The sequence below is a fragment of the Eumetopias jubatus genome, unplaced genomic scaffold (assembly GCF_037043125.1).
Source record: "Eumetopias jubatus isolate StellerSeaLion01/CBP00866 unplaced genomic scaffold, mEumJub1_p1.0 scaffold_6, whole genome shotgun sequence".
NCBI classification, from domain to species: Eukaryota; Metazoa; Chordata; class Mammalia; order Carnivora; family Otariidae; genus Eumetopias; species Eumetopias jubatus.
This window is the reverse complement of record NW_028274812.1, coordinates 116,545,550-116,562,457: the sequence shown is the minus strand read 5'-3', so window position 1 is coordinate 116,562,457 and position 16,908 is coordinate 116,545,550. Positions and strand designations below refer to the sequence as shown.

The 16,908-nt window shown below is 45.1% G+C and overlaps 1 protein-coding gene across 1 annotated transcript; it reads left to right on the top strand.

Moving 5' to 3' along the window:
- Positions 1 to 3,120: 3,120 nt before the first annotated feature.
- Positions 3,121 to 9,868, top strand: LHFPL5 (LHFPL tetraspan subfamily member 5). The gene is given in 4 exon segments (XM_088023762.1): positions 3,121 to 3,532; positions 8,804 to 9,040; positions 9,730 to 9,774; positions 9,777 to 9,868. Coding segments are annotated over 4 exon segments (786 nt in total).
- The last annotated feature ends 7,040 nt before the right edge of the window (positions 9,869 to 16,908 follow it).

Here is a 16,908-nt window from a genome sequence, read left to right as displayed (position 1 = left end):
TGCCTTGTAGCAATGGGCCTTAAAAGATTCTTTGAGCTATAGCACATAAAGGTCTTGACTCCCTCTTTTTTTTTTAAGATTTTATTTTTAAGTAATCTGTACACCCAAAGTGGGACTCAAACTCACAACCCTGAGAACAAGAGTTGCAGATTCCTCCAACTGAGCCAGCCAGGCACCCCTTATTTTATTTCTTGAATCAATAATCTAGATATTTAAGTTTACCTTGCTTGATATTATTCAATGCCATTATAAGCAGCCACCCCACTCTGTGTTCATTAATTTCATTTCATTTATTTATTTATTTATTTATTTATTTATTTATTTATTTATTTTTAGTAGGCTCTACACCCAGTATGGGGCTTGAACTCACAATCCCTTGACCAAGAGTCACAGGCTCTATGGACTGAACTAGCCAGGAGCCCCTTCTTTATTCCCTTCAAATCTGTTTTGACCAAAGCCACTCAGCTCCCAGAACTTGACCCTCAGAGGACATATGATCTCTGGTGTTCGCAGCTGATAATTTTATTAGCTATTTTTCCTCTGTGCTGTGGGATGCTGCTTTCTCAATACTGACCATAAACAGGAATCTCAGCTAAAGCCTGGGCCTGAAGCCCTCTTTCTGGTGCCAATACTTGGATCAGTTAGGGCTCTTTGATGCCAACAGCCAAAACCTACCCTGGCTAATGAAATAAAAAGAGAAGGAAATAGAAGGATATTGGGTGGGTCACAGAGCTGAGGAAGGAACAGGGTAACCTGTCTTGGATTGGGAATCAGGGTGGCTCTGAAGCTCCCACAATAGGAGCTCATGGATAATTTGTTAAGGATGTTGCCAAGACCTGACTAAGCAATAGCTATTTTCCTTTTGTCAGTCTAACCACCAATTCAGATTCTCCAGGGTGAGACGGATGGCCTAGTTTGCGTGACCCACCCATCCTTGTCTCTAGAGTCTGCAAGCCCTGTGATTGGCTATCTCACCAGAGCCTCAGGAAGCAGGAGAGACTGCTCTCAGAGGCAGGGAAAGTTGTGCTGGGCAGGCCAAATATGGCCCCAGCCTCTGGCCTTCTCTGAGTGGGGAAAGACATAGTCCCTGCTCTAGGGAAGCTGCCAGTCCAATGGTGGAGACACAGCCTGTGCCCTCAATGACCCTCCAGTCTGATGGGAAGACTAGTCACAAAACTAAAGAGATTTAAGAGAAAGAGGAAATGTAGGTAATGGCACAGATATGTTCAAGACAGGGTTTTGGAAAAAAAAAAGAAGACAGGGTTTTGGGTTTTTTTAGTTTTTTTAGTTTTCTAGAAATGACTAAAATACCCTAAAAAAGGGAAATGATTAAATAATTAAATGATTAAATGATTACATACTCTGTATCAATATATAAGCATTAAAATCAGGTTTTTGAAAAAATAGTAATATGAGAAAATATTACTGGTATAATACTAAGTGAAAAAAATTGGATACTAAATTGTCCAACTGTGTAAAGCAGTATATACAGAAGGAGGGAAATACACCAAATAAACATTTTGAGTACTTTTGTATGTGAGGCCTTGAGGCCAATACATATATTATTTTACCTAACCCTTAGATGATAGATACTATTTTTTTGAGGGAAGGAGAGGAGCAGAGGGAGAGGGACAAGCAGACTCTCCACTGAACGTGAGGCCCCACATGGGGCTTGATCTCAGAACGCTGAGATCATGACCTGAGCTGAAATCAAGAGTGAGATACTCAACCACCGATTGAGCTACCCAGGAGCCCCTGTGATAGATACTACCCTCCCCATTTTATAGATGAAGAAACTGAGGCTTGGGAAGGTTAACTCCATGGATGGTCACATAGGTAGTAAGTGGCTAACGCAATGCAGATCGGTCTGAAGCCAAAGTCTGTGTTTTTAAGATGATCTTGGCCCTTCTGAGCTACCAATGGTGGGGTTATGAGTGATTTATATTCTTTATGTAACTTTCCTGAACTGTCCTGTCTTTCTACATCAAACATGTATCTACCAGTCAGGAGAAATATATATTTTGAAAAAGAGTGTTAAAAAAGAAATGTGCAACAAAACCATATAAACAGGAGAAAGATACTGTATTGAACAAAAACATGTGTAAGGTCTGGGAGCTTCCTTTGAGGTACTTTGTAGTTGTTTGTTATCACACTATCAGTCTGCATTGCAAGTATACATATACATATATGTAAATATATCACTGTCTTTGAGGGCAGGGGCCCTGTCATTTTTATCTCTGTGGTTTTGCTTAGGGAAGATATCCTCCAACATAGGGCTTAGGACATAATACGCTCTTAGTAATTGTGGAATGAGAGAAACCGCAGAGAGGAGAAGCCGGTGACCGGAAGACACCATCAGAAAAGGTTTTACTGGACTCCAGGGGGTTGGGAGTTCTGAGAAGGCGACTAAGGAGCCAGGGAGGGGTTGAATGGGGACGGGGTGGGGGGACGACAGTGCTCGGGAGGAGGTTTTGGTTTTGAGGCAGGAATTGAGCGGGAGGAATGTGACGGCGACAGTCGCAGGCCCAGCCTCCCAATTTTTGTCGTGTCCCCCCCCCCCCGCCTTGCGCTCAGGAGGGTGAAGGCGGGTCTCAGTTCCCTGTGGCGGGAGTGCGCGGTCGGCGGGCCGGGCGCTACCCGCACCTCCCCGGGCCGGGTCTCGGTTTCCACTCCCCGCTCCGACCGGAGTCCCGAGGCGCTGGCCGCGGTGCTGAAGCAGCGCTCTCGAAGGAGGGAGGAATGAGGGGCCGGGCCGCGGCGAAGAGGCGGAGCTCTCTGGAGCTCTAAGCTGGAAAGGGGGGGGGGGGGGGAGAGGGAGGGAGAGGGCGGCGCCAGCAGGCCTGAGACCCTGGCAGGCTGGAGAGGAGGCAGGAGACCGGAGACAGCCTGGCTAGAGCGGACAAAGGCATCTGGACAAGCCTCCCCTGAAGAAACCAAGGTTGTCTTACTGGTCTTATATATTAATCCTCTTTCTTCTACCTTGGAGGGACCCTCACCTTGTACCCTTACCTCAGCCTCCTCCCCAAACCTGGCTAAGGAGTGACCCACTCCTAGGCCTCTGTCTGCAAAGTAACTGGCTTACAGCCCACAGGATCCCAGCCCAGGGCCTACATCCTCACCATGGTGAAGTTGCTGCCTGCCCAGGAGGCAGCCAAGATCTACCATACCAACTATGTGCGCAACTCAAGGGCTGTGGGTGTGATGTGGGGCACGCTCACCATCTGCTTCTCGGTACTGGTCATGGCCCTCTTCATCCAGCCCTACTGGATCGGTGACAGTGTTAACACACCCCAGGCAGGCTACTTTGGCCTTTTCTCCTACTGTGTGGGCAACGTGTTGTCCTCTGAACTCATCTGCAAGGGTGGCCCGCTGGACTTCTCCTCCATTCCCTCTAGAGCCTTCAAGACTGCCATGTTTTTTGTGGCCTTGGCCATGTTCCTCATCATTGGCTCCATCATCTGCTTTAGCCTCTTTTTCGTCTGCAACACGGCCACTGTCTACAAGATCTGCGCATGGATGCAGCTGGCTGCAGGTGAGCAGGATTAATGGGAGGACAAGGAGGGACCCCCCCCCAGGCCACGGGGGAAGCTGCACCATTCCACCCTCTGTGGATGCTCTGGGTCTCTTACCCAGATGCTCTCCTTTACATTACATGTTTTTCAAAGATTTCATTTTTTAAGTAATCTTTACTCCCAACATGGGGCTTGAACTCACAACTCCAAGATCAAGAGTTACACACTTCACTGACTGAGCCAGCCAGGCGCCCCTCAGCTGTTCTCCTTTAACCCAGCCCTACTTAGTATTCTGCAGAAGCTTCTAGGAGTAGAGAATTTTAGAATGGCTGAGACCTAAAGGATCGTTGAGATCAAATTGTTCAACCCTATCATCTTGCAGATGGGAACTGAGGTCCAGAGAGGGGAAGTGACTCACCCAGGAGGACACAGCTAGTTGATAGAAGGTGTCCTGACTCCCAGGCCCCCACATCAGAGGTTGTTGTTGCTCTGGGAAGGAAAAAGAAGGAAGCTTCCATGGTCGGCCATGTGGGAATAGGATCCAACCCGGGGCAAAATAGTCAAGCACATCCTAAATGTCTCCATCTCCCACTCTAGGCATTTGTTCTTTCTCCTTTAAGGATCCACAGATCCCTGCCCTCACTCCTTCCCTCCCACCCCAATTGCTTTCAGGGAGATTCTAAGGTCAGTCATTGATTTGGAGTGCTATGCTGTGACCTTTCCCATAGAAACTTGCATTTAAGTTCCCTCTTTCACGGTGGAGTGAAAGTCTTTGTTCCCTAGTTATAGGTTTCCATACTTGAGGAAATAAATGGGAGTGATATTTTGTGATGGAGGAGTAGGGTGGTGGCTAGGGTCTTTTAAAACTATGTGGGGTAGGTGGCTACTTATGGTGCCCAGAAACAAGGCCTTCCCTGTCCCTTTTTCTTTCTCCTGGCCCAGGCAGGCCTCTCAGTCCTTGGGCCAGCTGGTCCTGTTCTCTAAAGCCTTGTCCAGCAGCCCTTGGTCCTTCCCTACCCCAAGGGCCATGCACAGGCTGCCCATACTAGGAAATGTCCAGGAGCAGTGCTAGGACTGCAGACTAGAGAGAAAATCATTTTGACATTATTGGTTAGAATGAGAAGCAGTATTATCCATAACGGAGACTGAGCAAGGATCAGAATCCCAGACAACCAAACACATAGACTCAACACTCTGTCAGAGTTGGAGGGGGACCCCAGAGAACTGTAAGTACCCGCGCCAACTACAGATGAGGAATCTGGGACTGAGAAAGAGGGAAAGACTTGACCAAGGCTATAGCAGATCACCTGGCAACTAAGGACCAAGGGGAATTAAGGCAGTGGGTTCCAAGAAACTAGATGTATTCCAAAGACATTTTTTATTAGCCACACATTTACATAGGTATAATGACTTACAAAGTACTTTCATATATATCATCTGGAGAAGCCCTATCCCTACCTATATCTCCCTAGAGGGAGATATTCCTCTTATTTTATAGATAAGGCTCTTAGTGGGTAACTTGTTTTTTAGCACAGGTAGTGATGGACAGAACCTTTGATTCAAAATCTTGTACTCAGGCCACTCATCTGGCTCCAGAGCTGCCTCCCCAATCCATCTACCATCTCCCTCTCCTCTTGTCTCTCTATACATTGAGGGAGAGGCTGGGGCAAGGCTGAGGTAAATCTTGGTGAGCAGTGGGGAGTAGGAAGGGGAATGAAGATTTGGCAGTTTTGTGACAAAGAGGAGTAGAATGGACCCTGGTTTGCTTACCAGCTGGTCCTCCATATCAGAGCTATGGAATGCTAGAAACACAACCATTCCTCTCATTCTCCACACTGTCCCCTCCCACAGCCTCCTGCAACAGGTACCATTTGGTGAACAGGCAGTGCTTGGGAAGGCCTGGATGGGCTAGGCATCGGCAGGCCATTTGAATTAGACTCCAGGTCATGGAGCTGGAGACACTGATAGCAGAAGTGGCCAGATGCCACCCTATGAAACATTTATGTTGGGGGAGAGTGAAGGTGGTGTCATGTTCCATTCTTTAGTGTAGGGGAATGGAAGATGAGCCAAAGGGAGGGATGAAGAGGTCTATGTGCTCTGCAGACAGCAGCTGGGACATGCATCCATTTGAAGATGCCTAAACCAGTTAGTTTAACCTTGCCAAGAAGCCTGAGACCAGGGAGGGGAGCAGGAGAAAGGAAAGAGGATCGATGATGGGGACAGTGTGGGGTGGAAGTTTAACAATGTTAATTGAGCTTCTGGATGTCAGGTGTAAGCTGTGTGTGGTTCCAGCTCCTAGAAACACAGGTAGGGCAAGTTGCTTGTCTCTCTGAGTCTTGATAACCTCATCTGTAGAATGTAGCAACAGGACCTCCTATCCCAAAGTTCTGGTGAGGATGGGATGTCTAATGCATATAAAACACCTTCTACAGTGCTTGACACATAGTAGGTGCTCAGTAAATGTGAAAACCACAAAAGCAACTTTATCAGTCAGGATGGGTGAGGTGACAACTCCCAAATCTTAGTGGCTTAAAGCAAAGCTTTATTTTTTGCTTGTGGTACATGCTCATTGAGGATCAGTTGGGGGCTTGGCTCTCACAGTTCTCTCCTGGAACCCTGGCTGATGTAGCATCAGCTGTCCTCTGGCTGTCATCATGGCAAAGCGAAAGGGAGCTCTGGAAGATCTCTCCCTAGCAGTTAAATGCTCTGGTCTGGAAATGCACACATTTCCGCTCACATTTTGTTTTCTAAGGGAACTCTTACAGCCTTGCCTAACTTGAAAAGAGGAGAGCTAGGAAGTATAATCCTACTATGTACCTGAAACATTTGTGAACACCTCTAATGACACTCATGTCCTCTGAGGTTGCTTCCATTGGCTTCAGTGCCAATAATAATAGCAACAACTGACAGTAACTGGCTGTTTGCCATGAACCAGACACTGCAGTGAGCGTTTTCTCCACCTGACCACACTTAATCCTCATAACTCTGCTATGAGTCAGGCATTGTTATCCTTGTTTTACAGATGAGAGACTGGAAGTCAGAAAGGGTAAATAAACTCCCCCTTAGAGCCCTGAGACACTACAAATGGGGGTGACCCCCACTGTGCCCAGGCCCCTGGGTCAGGTGCTCACAGAGGTCCGTGGCACCCGTAGTAACAACCTGTTTCCAGGTTAGAGGCCCTGGGCTATTTTCCAGAGATGCTATGGAAGGAGAATGGGACCAAGGGGAGGAGGTGAGGAGAATGGAAAGTCCAAAAGGGCAGCTCCTTTCCACATTGAACGGTTCCCCTCCCCTACCACGGTTAAGGTGCCAAACTACTGGTCTTATACCAACTGGGGAAGGCCATAGGTTTTACCAAAGGCTCTGGAAGGGTTCCTGCTCCCCTCCCCTAAGTATCTTCCTGAAACACTTCTCATTTTGTCACTAAGTCTGAAATGTCAGCACTAAATACATTCAGCTCTTTGGAGAGGTGTGTCTGGGAGTTGAGGGAATTAACTTTGAGGTCAAAAAAGTCAGGAGCCAGGTGTTGGCTCTGCTATAGCTGGATGACTGGGCAATTCACTTGGTTTCTCTGAGACCTCAGTTTTCTAACCTGTAAAATGGGATATTAATACATGGCCTACTTCACAGAACTGTTGTCGGGATCAAGAGAAGAATGGTACATGAAATATTTTGTGACCTATAAGAGAACTATATAAATAACCTTGTCCTGTATAAAATGAAAGGAGAGTTGATATATTTAGGTGGGGAGGTGGGATCCTGATCTTTATACTTTCTCTGCATTCGTTTGATCTGCTGACCTTCCTTGCAAGCCCAAGCTGAGCCCAAGGTAGTAACTGGGTCCTGTGAGGTGCTTCTCAGGTGTTCCTGGGTGGGGCAGAGCCTTGGAACTAAAGAGCCTCCAGGCCTGTGGAAGGAGGGTGAGGAATGGGAAAGTGGCACAGATAATGGAAGGCACCCCCTGCCTACATGGTGGTTGTCCTTGGGGTTGCCTTGGTCACATTCCAGGATTATGTCACCTATCTGTGCAGTGAAGGTGGGGTGGTCATTGGTGGGAGGGCATGGCAGAAGTGAGGAGAAGGTAGGGAAAATGACATTTTTGTCTGTAAATACTAAGTCAATGGAAGAACAGGGTGGGATAATCGTAGCTAACACTCATGAAGTACTAAGTATGTGCCAGGCACTTTTCCAATATTAACCCATTTGAACCTCACTTCAATCCAAACAAGTAGGGACTGTTCATATCCCCACTTTATAGATGAGGAAACTGAGGCCAAAAAAGCTTAAGTGGCTTGCTCTGAGCCACACAGCTAGTTAGCAAAGAGCTGGGCTTGAAATCCAGGCCGACTGTGCTAGTGTTTCCCAGCTTTTCCTATTGAGAGAATTACCTGAAAGAATGTTTTTAAAAACAGGGATTCCTGAGCCCAACCTTAGCCTGGAAATCAGTATTTTAAATAAATATTAAGGGTTCTTAAATTCAGGGAAGTGTGAGCAACTGCACTTACCTGTACTGGGTCAGGATGAAGAGACCTATTTGCTTGAATGAAAGGTTCAGGAAGGAAGCAGCCAGAGATGGAGCTGGAAAACTTTGTGTATTCATTAAATCTAAGATTCCAAGTTGTAGGACATGCCATTATTCTATGTGCTGTAAAAAGAAAAAATACTTTTTCTTTTTTTTAAGTAGTCCAGTGCGGGGCTTGAACTCATGACCCTGAGATTAAGACCTGAGCTGATATCAAGAGTCAGATGCTTAACCAAGTGAGCCACCCAGGTGCCCAGGAAAAATACTTCTACTCAAACCATGGCCTGAAGCTTTCTTATTATACTTATTTCAGAGATATTGGAGTATGAATAATTGTACATCTTAGAAATGATGAGTTCTCTGGGCTGGGATCAGATTTTGGAGGGGTTTGAAGCCAGAGAAGGGCAAGGCTGAGGGCCTGGTAGGACCACATGGTGCTATGGCAGAATCTTCTCTGGGCTGAGGAGCTTGAAATCAGCTTTGCTAACTAGCTGTGTGGCTCAGAGCAAGCCACTTAAGCTTTTTTGGCCTCAGTTTCCTCATCCACTTTCTGCCTCTACTCCTGACCAAGAGCAAGTCACTTTAGCTCTTGGATCCTCAATTTTCTCCCCTGGGTTCTACAAGAATGATGGTAGGAGCTGCCCCATACCTCTCAAGGCTGTTAACACAAAGAGAAGGGAGGTGACAAGATGGCAGCAGTGCAAGGTGGGAGGTAGAAGCCTGAGCACACCCAGGCTGACACCATCTGCACCCCCTCCTGCCCCCTCAGCCACAGGCCTGATGATTGGCTGCCTGGTCTACCCAGATGGTTGGGACTCAAGTGAGGTGCGTCGCATGTGTGGGGAGCAGACGGGCAAGTACACACTGGGTCAGTGCACCATCCGCTGGGCCTTCATGCTGGCCATCCTCAGCATCGGAGATGCCCTCATCCTCTCCTTCCTGGCCTTTGTGCTGGGCTACCGGCAGGACAAGCTCCTTCCTGATGACTACAAGGCAGATGGAAAAGGTAACTCGCCATCCCCCAGGGAGGTGGGGTTCCTCTCAGCCAGTCACCAGAGAATTGGTCCCTGGCCAGGGGTTGGGGACAACAAGACCAATTAGACACAGCCCTTATTCCAGAGGCCAAGGGCCAGTGGGGTTTTGCAAGCCAGCAGGTGATGAGGTAATGACAGAGGCTGTCTGTGATAGAAGGGTGTCCTCCGGCCTCCCTCAAACCCCCAATCCTGTCAGGGTCTACAGGGGAGAGGACCCTGATCCAGCCTGGGGAGCTAGGGATGGCCTCCTATAGAAGGTGGCACTGAGGCTGGGTCTGGAAGTTCACTGGGGGTTTGTTTGGTGGAGAGAGGAACAACAGGTTAGCAGAGGGGCTGAGTTGTTGGGGTCGGAGGAGAAAGGCAGGTTAGGGGGCAGACGTGACAGCTCCTGGAGTACAGATGGTGGGTGCTCCCTTGAGTTGGGGAGAGAGCCTTGGGGTTCTTTGTATGCCATCCTGTCTCAATTTCCTTAGCCCAAATCCTAACCCTGAGTTTTAAGAGTCAGATGTAGCTGACCCAAAGCCCAGGCAGAGCCTTCAGCCTTTTATGACTCTTTCCCATTGACCTTTTTTCCTCCTAGGGTACTTTCTGCTCCTGTCTCTCATTAAGCTCTTCCCCTGTGTTAAAGGGGCTTTCTTGAGGTATAAATTTTATCTCCTAGTCATAGGGCAAGTCCTGTCTCACACCATTGTGAATCCCAAAATGCCTATCCAGCAGGTGGCCACTGTGAGGGGCCTGTTGCACCTCAGAGACCTCTCCAGTCACCTTTCTCCACAGTTGTCTTCACCCCATTGACCTGAACTAGAAGAAAGAGGCAAACTCCTTTGCCCCCCATGACCAAGGACCTTTCTCAGATAAGGAACTTGAAGCCTGGAAGGGAGACCTACCCAGAGGTACACAAAAAGGTGGTTGCAAGGAGGACCCGGAATTCTGGTCTTCTCTGGCTCAGCCCAGGGCCCACTTCTCCATAAGGAAGTAATCAAACATCTTGCCCTTCTTTGGAAGTGGAAGAAGAGTGACTCACACACCTAAGTTATGAAAAGCGAATTACTAGAATGAGCTGGGTCAAGGAGGAGAAGACAGAGGTATCTTTGCATTGTAGGAGGTGCCTATAGCTTCTAGGTTCTGAGAACACTTAAGGCCTGGGTTCCTTGCAAACCCCATAAAGGGAAGGGAAATGGAGCTAATATTTACTGAGCCATTTCCATGAGCAGGAGTGATGTAAGTTTTGTTCACAGGAGCCATTTTTATTTAATCTGCACAGCAACCCTGTGAGGGCAGATTGGAAATGGGGGAGTCCAGCAGCAATTTGTATGACCAGCATTTTCTCCAGGGATGGAGGGTTTCTCAGGGAGGCTTCATTTAGCAGGAGCTGCTGGAAACATTTTGTTCAGCTCTCAGCTTCAAGGCAGGGCCAACCTTAAATCTGTCTGCACACATGCAGAGAATATTTTTACATTACTCATTTGCATTCTTTCCTTTTCAGGAGGGATTCTTTCAGCTGGAAAGAAATTTTATTGACATCACTCATTCATTCATTCATTCATTCACTCAGTAGGCTCCACGCTTAGCATGGAGCACAAGGCTCACGACCCTGAGATCAATAACTGAGCTGAGATCAAGAGACAGACACTTAACCAACTGAGCCACCTAGGTGCCCCCACATAATTCTAAAGGGAAGTGCTTTCTTATGAAGTGATGGTTTTGGCCCTTTGACACTTTTCTTTACAAATCAAAATGTCAGTTTGCTCTCTTCTCCTTCCTTGTCTTTCTCTTTTCACATCCCATGCACCTGTCTTCAATCTTTTCAGATTTTTTCTCTCCATATTTTAGCTCCTTCACTATCATGCAGGATTTAGTTCATCCTTTTTTTTTTTTTAAGATTTTATTTATTTATTTGAGAGAGAGAATGAGAGACAGAGAGCATGAGAGGGAGGAGAGACAGAGGGAGAAGCAGACTCCCTGCTGAGCAGGGAGCCCGATGCGGGACTCGATCCCCGGACTCTAGGATCATGACCTGAGCCGAAGGCAGTCGCTCAACCAACTGAGCCACCCAGGCGCCCTAGTTCACCCTTTTATTACCTGTTAGAAAACACTCACATAATCTTTCTGAATACATCTAACTACTCAGTGAAGTAGTTATTGTCTCTCTCAAAGCACAGAATTGGATTAGGAGGGCAGAGGTTGAGTCCTAGTTCTTTCAAGTCACTTTCTTCAAGGTAAAAAGGGGGACTCCTGCTCTGCTACCTCCATTATTATGTGGCATGAATGAAACTATGAAGCAGAAATGAAACCTTGCACAAGCACATAGTTGTTGATCCACTGCTTAAGGGTTAAGGAGGCAGAGAATGAGTGGGCTTTGGATTCAGACCTGGGTTTAAAATTTGGATTCAGACCTGACAAACCATAAGGGACTCTTAAGCATAGGAAACAAACTGAAGGTTGCCGGAGGGGTGAAGGGTGGGGGGATGGGGTAACTGGGTGATGGACATTAAGGAGGGCATGGGATGTAATGAGCACTGGGCATTATATAAGACTGATGAATCACTGACCTCTACCACTGAAATCAATAATACATTATATGTTAATTGAATTTAAATAAAAATTAAAAAAAAATAAAATTTGGGCTCCGTTGTTATCTAGCCGTGACTTTGCAGAGATTACTCAGCTTCTCTGAGTCTCAGTTTCCTCATCTGAGCCTCATTTTTATGGAGATAGGTGGCAGGTTTCTCATTTGTAAAAAATACCTACTTGAAAAAATTGTGAACAAGATAAGGCTCAGTGACAAGGTGAGGATATCTGCTCTTGTCACTGCTGTTGAAGATTGTACTGGAGGTTATAACCAGGGCAATTAGGCAAGAAAAAGAAAGAAAAGAAATCGAGTTTGGAGAGGAAGAAGTACAACTATCTCTATTAGCAGATGACATGATAGGCACATGGAAAATCCTAAATAATCCACTAAAAAACTATTAAAGCTAATGTACAACAACAGCAAGGTTGTAGGATATAAGCAGTATACAAAAATTTATTGCATTTGTATACACGAGCAATGAACAATCGGAAAATGACATTAAGAAAACAATTTCATTTATAATAGCATCAAAAAGAATAAAATACATAGAAATGTAAGAAGTGTAAGATTTGTACATGAAAATTAAAAAACATTGTTGAGAGATATTTTAAAGCCCTAAATATATGGAAACATCCATATTCATTGATGAGAAAACTTAATATATTAAGATGGCAATGCTCCCCAAACTGATCTACAGATTCAGTGCAATTCCTATCAAAATTCCAGTTGGCTTTTTGCAGAGATTGTTAAGCTGCTTCTAAAATTCATATGGAAATGCAAGGGACCCAGAATAGCCAAAACAATCGTGAAGAACAAAATTGGAGGACACTCATGTCCTGATTTGAAACTTACTACAAAGCTAGAGTAAACAAGATGGTATGGTACTGGCATGAAGACAAACATACAGATCAATGGAATAAAATTGAGAGTCCAAAAATAAAGCCAAACATCTATGCAAAATGATTTCCTTTTTTTAAGAAAAGATTTTATTTATTTATTTTGGGAAAAAGAGAGAGCACGAGTGAGGGGGAAGGGTAGAGGGGGAGTGAGAAGCAGGCTCTCTGCTGAGCGGGGAGCCTGATGGACGTGGGGCTCAATCCTAGGACCCTGGGACCATGACCTAAGCTGAAGGCAGATGCTCAACTGACTGAGCCACCCAGGCGTCCCTGGCAAATTGATTTTCAACAAGGGTGCCAAGACCATTCAGTGGAGGGAAAGAATGGTCTTCTCAATAAATGGTGCTGGAACAACCAGATATCTATAGGCAAAAGAATGAAGTTGGATTACTCACCTCACATCATATACAAAAATTAACTCAAAATGGATTAAAGACCTAAATGTATGATGTAAAGTTATAAAAATCTTAGAAGAAAACATAGGTATAAATCTTTGTGACCGGGCCGCCTGGGTGGCTCAGTCGTTAAGCATCTGCCTTTGGCTCAGGACATGGTCCCAGGGTCCCGGGATCTAGCCCCGCATTGGGCTCCCTGCTCCACGGGAAGCCTGCTTCTCCCTCTCCCGCTCCCCCTGCTTGTGTTCCTTCTCTTGCTGTGTCTCTCTCTGTCAAATAAATAAATAAATAAATCTTAAAAAAAAAATCTTTGTGACCTTGGATTAGGCAGAGATTTCTTAGATGGGATGCCCAATACACAAGCAACCAAAGGAAAAAAATATATAAATTGGATTTCATAAAAATGAAAACTTCTGTGCTTCAAAGGACATCAACAAGAAAGTGAAAAGACAATGCAAAGATTGGGAGAAAATATTTGCAAATCATGATTCTAGTATCCAGAATATATTAGGAACTCCTACAATTTAACAAATAAAAATACAGATAACCCAATTTTTAAAGTGGGCAAAGGATTTTTTTTTAAAGATTTTATTTATTTATTTGACAGAGAGAGAGTGAGAGCAGGAACACAAGCAGGGGGAGTGGGAGAGGGAGAAGCAGGCTTCCCGTGGAGCAGGGAGCCCGATGCGGGGCTCGATCCCAGGACCCCTGGATCACGACCTGAGCCAAAGGCAGACGCTTAACCAACTGAGCCACCCAGGTGCCCCTGGGCAAAGGATTTGAATAGACATTTCTCCAAGGAAGACATCCAAATGGTCAATAAGCACATGAAAAGATAGTCATTATCATTAGTGATTAGGAAAATGCAAATCAAAACCACAATGAGCTATTATTTCACAGCCCCTAGGATAAATAAAAAATGATGAACAGTAACAGGTGTTGGTGAGCACATGGAAAAATTGGAACTCTCATACGCTGCTAGTGAAAATGCAAAATTGTGCAGTTGCTGTGGAAAACAGAAGGGCAGTTCCTCAAATGGTTAAACATACAGTTACCACGTGGCTCAGCAATTTATTCCTAGGTATGTCTGTAGGAAAACTGAAAACATGTTTGTACAATTTGTATACAACTTGTATACAAATGTTCATAGCAGCATAATAGCCAAAAAAGTGGAAACAACCCAAATGTGAATCAACTGATGACTTGGATAGATGATATGTGTATATCCATATAGAGGAATATGATTCAGCTCTAAACAGGAATGAAGTACTGATAATTGCTACCATGTGGATGAACCTTGAAGATGTTGTAAGTGAAAGGAGCCTTGCACAAAAGACCATATGTTGTATGATCCCAATTATATAAAATGTTCAGGATAGGCAAATCCATAGAGACAGGATGTAGATTTTAGCAGTTGTTTGGAGCTGTAAAGAGGGGGAAATTGAGAGTGATTGATAATGGGCATAGGGTTTATTTTGGGGTGATGGAAATGTTCTAGAATTGGATAGCAGTGGTGGTTGCACAACCCAGTGATTATACTGACAACCCATCAAGCTGTCACTTTAAATGAGTAAATTTTGTTAGTGAATTATGCCTCAATAAAAAAATAAAAGATAGTATGAATGATTAGATAGTGTGTATAAGGCCCTACCAGTGCCTGCATGTTATACAGGTGATTAGTATCTCTTAGTTCTCTCCCCCTTTGGTCCTCCCAGGATCTCCAACTTTTGACATCATCCACCTGCCCACCCAGTAACAGCTCCTGTGCTCCACGTGCCCACCGACCCGGGGGGTACAGCAGTGCAAAAGACATGGCACGGGGGGTACAGCAGTGAGGGAAGAAGTCTCATTGGAACTTACCACCTGATAAGGGACGCCACATGCAATATGGAATTACAAGCTGATAAACATTATGAAAAAAAAAAAAAACCTTCCTGACAGCGAATAAAAGAAATTTGATCTAGTTTGAAGAGGGAGTAGTGTGCAGGGAGTTATCCTGAAAACAAGGCTTCGTTGTAAACAAATAATGATCTCTTTCTCCTTGCAGAGGAAGTCTGAAGCAGCTGAAGTTCGGTGAGTAATTGCACTGTTGGGTGGTCTGCATGCCTCTGGAAGGGCTGTGGCCTCCCTGTTTCCTTATTGACTCATCAGGCTGAGGGGCTGGTGGGGGGCTGGGCTGTAGGGGCTGTGGTGGGGCCTGGGAAGAGGAGCAAGGACCCTGGCAGAAGCTAGCTGGCATCTGAGACCCTTTAGTTCTACTTCTGTCTTGAGAAGTAGAAAAAAAACAGGAAGAAATAATTTAAAACAGGCAGGTGGTTTCATAAACTCATCTTTTTCTGGAGCCTGGCAAACAAGAACAGACTGTTTACAAGTCGGCATTCTAATTTGGGCCTTTATTTTCAGAAAGATTTTAAATGATTTGTAAGAAACAGAGAACTTAATAAAATAAAAAAATAAAAGTCATGGAGAGGAAAACAAATACTCCAGAAAGCTAGGCTAATAGAAATACTGTATTGAGTATTAAATTTAGCTTTATGCTTCCTGATAGCTGAGGCAAAAAGAAAAATATGATGTAACCTCCTTTAATGTCTGGTTGAAAAGGAAGCATAACATATCAATTTCCTTATTGTCTTTTAAGTTCCAAAATGTGATTTGACAAGAACAATAAGGAATACATTTTTTTTAAGATTTTATTTATTTATTTGAGAGAGAGAGAGAATGAGAGATAGAGAGCATGAGAGGGAAGAGGGTCAGAGGGAGAAGCAGACTCCCTGCCGAGCAGGGAGCCCGATGTGGGACTCGATCCCAGGACTCCAGGATCATGACCTGAGCCGAAGGCAATCGCTTAACCAACTGAGCCACCCGGGCGCCCAGTAAGGAATACATTAAAAAAAGGTTCCAAAATGTGATCTGACAAGAATAATAAGGAATATGTTAAAAAAAAAAATGCTGCCTTTTATTAAAGACCTCCAGCAGGCCAGCCACTTTGTGTGGGGAGGAGGGATTATCTCCATTTCAACTATTTTAATTTTTGCAAAGTAAAAATTAATCCGATCCTTGACCACATAGGTATGCTTTTCTGAATAATTAAAATTAGCATTGTCCCTCCATACTTATTAGATGATTCTCAAACTCAAATATGCATACAATCCACCCGGGGATCTTGTTAAAATGCAGATTTTGATTCAGTTGGAGTGGGGCCATAAGCCGTGTGTTTCTAACCTGCTTCTCATAATGGTCGCACTTTGAGTAGCAAACTGTTAGAGCGTATGTGAACATACATGGGGAAGCTTTTTTTGTTTGATTGGCTTTTTTAAAATGTCAGATTTTATACTCTTGCAATTTTTTTTTTTAATACCACAGGTCAACTGTTTCCCTGACAATGGAAAATTAAGGAATCGAATTCTTCAAAGATAAAAACTTGTTCCTTCCATGCTTCTCTGTCCTTGGCTACTGTAGATGTGATGTTCTGAAGCCTTTCACCACAGGATTAGAACCTGACATTGAAACAAGGCCTCCTACTGTTTACAGAAGACTTTCAGGGGAAGCAGAACCGCAGTGATCCAGATCAGAGATACTGAGAGAGACATGGGTGGTATTCTCCTGATGGGGCCCCAGGTCTCTTCGTATCCCCTTTACATCAGCGATCACTTTATCCCCTCGAAGCCTCTCCTCTGTAAAATGAGAGGGCATTATAATGAGTCCACAGGGCATTATAATGAGTCCACATCTGGGGCCTCCCAGGTCTGCGTCTTCCACAGCCTGCCTGCCTGAGGATACATTTGTTTGAAGGCACACTAGAAACTGCCACCCAGCTCTAAAAGGGCAGCTGAGGAAGGGGTTGTTAAGCGTGCTAGGCCATTTCAGGTGGAAGTTTTGGGGGTCTTTGTTTCTCCTTTCTCACATTTTGTTGTCTTATTGATGATCGGGGTGGGTAAGGAATGGAGGGGCCACCAGAACCTGAATCCTTCAGAAAG